Source organism: Rhincodon typus, chromosome 5, assembly GCF_021869965.1.
Source record: "Rhincodon typus isolate 14 chromosome 5, sRhiTyp1.1, whole genome shotgun sequence".
NCBI classification, from domain to species: Eukaryota; Metazoa; Chordata; class Chondrichthyes; order Orectolobiformes; family Rhincodontidae; genus Rhincodon; species Rhincodon typus.
The window spans coordinates 110158578-110166859 of NC_063336.1; the positions used below are offsets into that span (position 1 = coordinate 110158578).

The 8282-nt window shown below is 37.9% G+C and overlaps 1 protein-coding gene across 1 annotated transcript in view; it reads right to left on the minus strand.

The window, feature by feature from the left end:
* LOC109936086 (structural maintenance of chromosomes protein 6-like) overlaps nt 1-8282 on the minus strand; it is a 105406-nt gene that overhangs the window by 21820 nt on the left and 75304 nt on the right. Inside the window, exons 17-21 of the mRNA XM_048597115.1 lie at nt 8132-8169; nt 6951-7086; nt 6751-6831; nt 6358-6528; nt 6136-6267 (exon numbers count right to left, since the gene is read on the minus strand). Coding sequence (XP_048453072.1) covers nt 6136-6267; nt 6358-6528; nt 6751-6831; nt 6951-7086; nt 8132-8169 — 558 coding nt within the window. The remainder of the gene's footprint in view (nt 1-6135; nt 6268-6357; nt 6529-6750; nt 6832-6950; nt 7087-8131; nt 8170-8282) is intronic.

The window sequence follows — 8282 nt, forward strand, 5'->3', positions numbered from 1 at the left end:
GCCTCTCTGCTCCTATGATGCTGCTTGGCCTGCTGTGTTCATCCAGCTCTGCACCTTGTTGTCTCACAATATAAATTTAACTTTTTTCCCCAGTTCCCCAAATGGCTAATCATATGCTTTCACTATATTAGACTTAGAATAAAAAGATCAAACCATTTTTTTCTTTGATAAACAAAAAACTATTAATTGATAATGAAATATGACTCATTCATTGAATGTGCAGAACTGATTAACACATGCAGTTTGTAATGTGAATGTATTATTTATTATGAGTCACAGGGGTAGTGTGCTGGAAGTTCAGCCCTGCTATTTCTGGAATTATCACTAAAGTTAAAGATTTTAAAATAAGTGCAAAATTATCCAATTTACCCGATTATGAGACCCATGTTGATGGAATACGCAGGCCAAGTTTCTGTACTTAACAAGAATTACTGTTTATTACATGTAAATAGATTCAAGGTACAGGTAAACACTTATAAACCATCAGCAAATAACACTTGTTAGAGCCCTTGTTGATTTTTTTTTGTTTAATTCTTTTATTAATTTTTGGTTTGGACCTGTGAACTGTGAGCTAGAGAGAACTTTTGAGCTTTGGGTGACCTCTTGTGTTAAAAAGAAAATAGACTAATCAAGCTTTTGTTGATTCATGAGGCCAGGCTTGGAAGTAAATTATAGGTTGGTTCCCAATCAAGGTTCTGTAGATGCTTATCACCAGGAAAGAGCATTGTGTTTAAACAAACAGCAAAAGATGGCAATGAATAAGTCAGTACCTGGAAATTGGTTCCAGCAAGTTTGAAAAGACGTTATATGCAAGCATGTGGCAGATGTTGAATTCGGACCTTGTAGAGGAGACAATCAGTCTGTCAGGGAATTGTCAGAGTTTGAATTGGATTTTGGACTATGTTTTCTGTGAAGAAAAAAGTCTGGCCATTTCTACATAAGATTTGGGAGCTTCCTACCTAACCTCACTGATCAGCTTTTGAAAGCTCAGAGAGTACAGAGCCAAGTTTTATGTATTACTGGCTTTATCCGAGTGAACTGAAAAGGTGATCCTGATCAACATCTTCAGTAAATTACCTAAGAACCCATCATCTATACCTGTGGAACAACATATTATGAAAAACACTTAAACAATCTGGCCAGTTTTGTCATTTTCTTTTATTTATCATGCAACTGTGTTCATTTGTCTGTCTTTTGTGTGATTAAGGTTGAAAACAGAGGTTTTGCGAATATAGCATAAATCAATTACATTACTTTGTTGTTTAAAATAGTGTTTGGAACCGATTATTCGCAAAGTCAAGGATTGTTTATTTAAAAGCCTGGTTAAGATCCATTGGGTCAATTTTGAGGGTCATTGAAGGTTTTAATTTTACTGTGTTGCAAATACAGATGTAGAAAAGCAGATTTGAATTGGCTGTCTGTTTCTGTGTAGTAACACACTACAAATTAAAACTCTAATCCTATTATAAACTCCACTTTAAACACACACATACACACACACACACACACACAGAAAAATAGTTTATGGGCAGAGGAAAACTGGGAGATAGTTCAGTGGTTCTTATTCACTCATTGTTGAGATGATCTTTATGCTGGTCAGAATGCTATTTTTCAGTTGTCCTTCTTTCAGGAGACACAAGGTGGCTGGGTCACTTATACAAGGTCCCTGACTTATCAGCTAAAAATCCCAGCTCACAATAACTGCTAAAGAAAGGATGAACTCATTTTCGTCAGATTTAAAGTGAGTTTTGACCACAGAGAACAAAAAGACAGCTTCTGTGTTGGTGAAGATCAAAATATTTCTCTCAGTCTTGTTTCCCAGCCCCAAACCCATCAGTTATCTGAGAGCCAGTCATACAGTTTTTGGGTAGGCAAAAGACTTTTGGCATCACTATCTAGTCATAGACCAATCAACTTCTTGTTGCCACCCAGCTGCATCTGTACACAACCCATCAGCTCCAGTTTACCTGCAACTACTTCAATTGTTGCTTGCTCAAATAACTGCGTACACATTGCTTTCCAAGGGTATCAAAATACTTGTTTTACAAAACACACAGCAATCTTTAAATAACCGGTTTTAAAACAGTTCTTTCTCATCTCAGTTTACAATCTTAAAAAGCAAAAATTAAAAAGACACAGCCATGACAGTAAAAGCATTTACCCTTTAAATAACACACACATGGGCACACATGGGCACTCACGGGCATGGACACACACACGGACACACACACATGCATACACACAAACACACGTGCATACACACGGACACACACACGGACACACACACGGACACAGACCAAGTAAAGTGAATAAGATAGATTTTCTCTGCAGAGGCTAACATTGTAAAATACCACTTTGACTAATAATAGTTAGTTCTTTAATGAGAAAATGACAAGGTGTGGAATGTTCAGATGGCAATTGATCTGCCATTCTAGCACAGAGACAGATCACTAGACAGGCATAGTTGTCTCTGGAGTCTTGGCAGACACAGCTTCCTCAGAAAACATGTCCCAAGAAGTTTTCCCAATGCTCTTCAAGAGGACTATCAGATCTCACATTTGACTCATAACCAGGGTGTTTCAGAAAGGCAAAGAAATGAGCTGTATTTCCCCAGCTGAAAAACAAACAAACTCCACCCCCATTAAAACTTTGTTCAAAATGAAACTAGTTCTCTATCAGGCAGGTGAACTCCAGCAAACAAATTCAGAATTTGCTGAAGCGATGCGGTTTCCAAAAAAGTGCCCTGCTAAAAAGGAGCATCTTCCCATGTCCAAAGTGGCCTTCCAAACACAAAATAAATCCAAGTATCCACAGAACTTAAAATAAATCCATCTTTCCACAACCACTCAAAATTCAAGCCCTCAAAAAACAAATTAGATATGTAGTCTTCATAAAGCTCAACACAATCCAGGACAAAGCAGTCTGCTTGCGTAACTCAATTTAAACATTTATTGTTCTAATTCTAATTCTAATTATTGCCTCCATCATTAGTGACAATGTATACCATTGACAAGATAGACTACAGTAACTTGTAAAGGCTTCTTTAACATTAAATTCCAAATCTGTGACTTTCATCATCTGGAAGATTAGGGGCAAAAGACAAATGGGACACTACAACCTGCAAGCTCCCCTTAAAGTCACATACCATTCTGAAATGGAAGTATATCATCATTCTTTCTTTGCCAAGCCTATTAAAGCTCTTGCATTCCCTGTTGACACCACAATAGTTTCACCGCACTGACTGGAGTGCTCGAAGAAATTGGCTCACCCTCACCTTCTTAAGGACAATAAGAGAAGTCGACTAAATGCCAGCTTTTGTCACTGATATGCACACCTTGTCATAGAATCCCTACAGTGTGAAAACAGGCCCTTTGGCCCAACAAGTCCAAACCGAGCCTCAGAGCATCCCACCCAGACCCATCCCTCTATAACCCACCTAAGCTACACATCCCTGAACACTATGGGCAATTTAGCATGGCCAATTCACCTAGCCTGCACATCTTTGGACTGTGGGAGGAAACCAGAGCATCTGGAGGAAACACACGCAGACATGGGGAGAATGTGTAAACTCCACATAGGCAGTCGCCAGAAGATGGAATTGAGCCCGGTCCCTGGTGCTGTGAGGCAGCAGTGCTAACCACTGAGACACCGTGCCACCTTGTGAATAAAGAAATGTCAAAAATGACCCTGCCCTTCCTTTCCTAAATGCCAGGTTCACACCCACAACACAATGTAAAACAAAAAAACACCACAGTAACTTCAGCTGTTTAAATATTCAAAGAACTGAGTGGTATGGTTTGATTCATTAATTTATGCCAAATACTTTGAAAGATCTCTTGAGGAGGTCCCCATTTAGGTAAAATGAGATCAAACAAAACATGCGCAACAAGCAGCTACAGAATAACATGTCTCTGCCATGCCAATGGTGCAAATATTCCTAATATTTTAACATAATTTTCTGCATCCTGTAAATGACAGCCAGGAATAACAGACTGTAACCATGTGTGCCTTGTAATTAGTAATACATAATCTAATGAATAATCAATGCTAACATTGCAGTATTTTTTATCACAGACATCAAACAAACTATTCACACTCCTGCAGAAAGTCTATCAAACCAGACCCAGGATTGGGACACCTCAGTGAGTGACTGCAAAGCCTACTGCTGTGCTGTCACAACCTAGAGGTGGCTTTCAAGTGCTTTCTCTGGTTGTACATGGGAAGATTTTCAGATGACAACAGAAATGTGAAGAGAAGAGAAAAGATGTAAATAGGATTGTTAACTCACTTTACCAGATCCAGATGTCAAAGGAGAATTTCTTCTATGACAGTAGAATGAAACCCCTCTGCATCCAGCAATACGTTCCAATCCATATCCAATTTGGGCTGCCTTTGCTTTTTCAAACAATTGCTGCTGTTTTGAGTGCCTTCTGTCTTCTAGACCTCCATGATGAGGCATCCCTATGCATGGATATTATGTAGCACAGTTGCAATCTTGGACAATGCTACAGAGTACAACCAGAATAGTCCAGGCACCTGCCATGTATCTTCATTGCGCTGTGGCCCTTTCCCTTGTGCTGGCCAGCTGGAGTGGTATGAAAGTGCTCCAGTCAGACCTGTGTCAGATATCTTCAGAATAGCCTGAAAATATCCTTTTAGGTTCAATAACTGAACCGTGCAAAAAAAAATTGCATAACTTGCCGGAAAAGTGATACTCACTTGTATGATTGGGTGGAAATTCAGAGAAGCGAATCAGTTCCCATCGATGTAGGTAATAGGATTGATGAAGGGAATTATGCATAGCCAAGTGGAAACAATCCATCAATCTGTGCACCTGCAGGGATTCTGCCACAATATAAAACTGCGGTCTTCAGTCATGCTGCTGCTGTGGTTTATTGCAGTGAAGTGGACCAAATGACTTAGAATAGCAAACAATGCATCAATGAACCATTTAATACATCTGTGCACAGCTACATGGCTAACATTTCAGATTCCTATAATGGACATTGGCTGTTTGTCAGGTTTCAGTGTACAGGAAATACTGTTAATTGCTTCCTTTATGAAGTTCAGCATCCAGAGAATCTTAGGACCGTATTAGCATTAAGGGCATCATCAAACAGGTAGCATGTCCCTCCCCTGCTGCTTGACCAGCTCACCTCTCTCCCCCATTACTCCTTCTCTTCTTCCTTGAAATATGTTTTTCAAGCATCAAATCCATAACCTAATTTATATTCCACCCAAGAAGGGTGTAAAACAGGTTAGCGATTCGGGGTCATGCTTTTTACTTAAGTGCTCAAGACTAAATTCACCCTCGTTATGCACTTTTTAAAATGATGAAGAAATAAGGACCCTCACAGATGAAAAGAGGAGGTGGAAGCAGAGAAAGAAAGATGACCAAAATTTATCAAGAATTAAGAATTCTGTATCGTGTCCCTTTAAATTAATTTCTATCTATTCAGTGGTGGTTCACAGTCTGGATGACTGTCTTATGAATTGTGAACATCATGAGCATAGAGGGATAATAAAAGGTATCACTATATTATCACTACTTCATTCGACTGCCCCTTCTGGGCTAAGGATTTCCAGTCATCTGCTGGAAATGGTAGAGAAAAATTGGACCATGTCTAAAGAGAATCTGGCATAATGCATTCCTGCCCCATTTCCTGTTGTAAAACTCAGCAGTTACTCAGAGGAGAATTCAGGTTTAATTCTTTAAGTTTGCTCAGCAACATAAGATTCAACTCTTCAACTAGCAATAATGCTGGAAAGAAATCTTGGCAGAGCTGCGCACATGCATAGACAGGTACCAGAAACTGGCCATTAACCAAACCCAGCTATCTCAACAGGAGATCCCCAGGACAACAAGTCAGTCAGCAACATTTCCTCTCATGCACTGTTCCCACCATCAAACAGCACACATAAATAAGGGTTGGTGACTGCTCATCAATAGACTATTATTTGAAGTGCTTTGAAAAATGTCAATATTATAGTGCATTATATGTATTGATTATATTATTAAGGTAAATTCCACCATTTTATTTCAGAATGCTTTTAGTGTCTGCTTACTAGATGAATAGCTTTAATCATTGTTTTTAAGTTAATATACCGTGCCTAGATAGAGAAACCTGCACTTACCTCTAAAATATTTTCTTTACTTTCCAACCTCTTCTTTAGTTCGTCTATTCTCTCCAAATGTTTATTTCTTTCCTCTTCCAAATGCTTTTCCTTTTGTTTATATGCTTCGATTTCTGTGGCCATTAGTGCTTCCTGTTGTGACAGTTCATTTCTTTAAATTTTTTTTAGAAAAATCTCTAAATCTGATAACAGTTTGCAAAACATTGCATAATTAGTTTGCACCTTTCTTGAGTCAATTTCTTCTGCTATTGAATGCTTTTTCTCTCTCATCTCTTTCCATTTCTTTTCATCCTCATCCATTAACTTCCGATGCTCATCCATATCCTTTCTTGCCTGCTCCAAGTTAGTTTTGGCTGACCGAATTCTGTGACAGATGTCTTGGACTTCTTTTCTCTAGTGAAAAGTAAAAAAGGAAGCTTGCATTCATAATAGAAGGAATCAGTTACCACCCAACCTTATATAATGGATTCATTTTTGTGGATTGGCTCAAGACTCTGAAAATATTCAATGATGAGTGAAAGAAAAATTAACAGCTGAATATTCAGTGCAGCATTCAAAACATAACATACATGGATATCAAAATACAAGTAAGTCATAATTGATTTTAACACTTACTAGTGTGGGAATATGAAATGGCTGGGGCTCCTCGATGTTTTCTAAATCACCAAATTCTAGCTCAATTTTAGTTATTCTTCCCTGAAAAATATACAGTAGGAGATAATTCCTGGGTTTATTCCATTACGATGGAGCGTTAATTATTTAAAATGAAAAGAACAGAATCAGTTACATTTTCTTTTGGTCTTCCAATTACTGACCTGGATTTGTCTCCTTTTCATATGTGCCTTGTTGATATTGGTATAAGATAACTTGATTCTATTCTTTATTAAATCTGACCGCTGTCGATTGAGTGATAGCTGTTCTATCTTTTCTTTCAGTTCCACCTCCAGCTCCCTGTTACACAAAGGAACTCAGTGACAAAACTTGCTTTGATTTTTTTTGGAAAATGATCTACCTAATTAGACACAACTTAGGCCTTTAGCAATAACAATACTTTGTACGGCTAAACCAACAGTTCCTTAAACACCCTGGCCTTGATTTTCCAGTCAGCAATGAAGTGCCAGAGCTTGTCACTAACTGCGGAAAGTACTTTGAGCTTATCTGATTCACAGGCTGCAGTTGAGAACCTGCACTTCTTCTGCAGTATTTCAATGTTGAAAGCGTCAGCAAGGCTGAGCAGCATGATACATTACTGGAGAAGCTATGCCTCCTAGTCACAAACTGAAGACACATCCTTTAAGGTCAGTCTTCAACTTCATTGGCAAGTTCTGCAGTTTTCTTACCAGATGAACAGAACTCCTGAACCAATGTTGTCTTTTAATGAAATTTCATTTGTAACCTTCATGATTGTAAAAGTGCTATTGATCATTTGAAGTCAGAAAAACATACAACAGCTGAGAAGCATACTCCATGAGATAATGGAATTTAAACTCAAGTAATAGATCTGGAGTATAAATCTAGTCTCAGTGACCATGTCAACTCTCTCCAGTTGTTGTAAAACCCGTGCAGTTCACTGATGTCCTTCTGGGAAGGAAATTTGCCACATAATATGATGCATAAGAATTGTATGATACATGTGATTAAAGGGAAGAAAGTTCTTCAAAATGTCCACTTTTCTCAGTTTTCCCAACCTGGATAAAGGCAAAATTAGACCAAGTAAAAATCATTTCTGTGAAACAGTGAAATGGAGTACATGTCTGGGGATTACTATTTGGCCCAAGTCAGTTTCTGGCCTAGGAAGATAAATATTAATTTGGAAGCTGGCAGATTTGATGGCATCAACTAATCTCCAACAAAATATTAATACTCAACATGTTGATTCCCAATTAAACTAAATTTCAATTTGTAACTTTGAAGTAGGTTCTCATTTACAATTTGAACACCATGGACATACCCCAACTTATGGTTTTGATTGTCAACAAAATGGAACAAAAAATACCTGGTGATAACAATGATCTGATGTGATAAACTTTTCAGCTGATTAAAAAAGATTTTTGCAGTTTAAGAACATTTCAAAATAGTTGTAATAAAGACATATTTTTAACTTATATGATTGAGAGAATGAATAAAAAGCTGAAATAACATTTTAT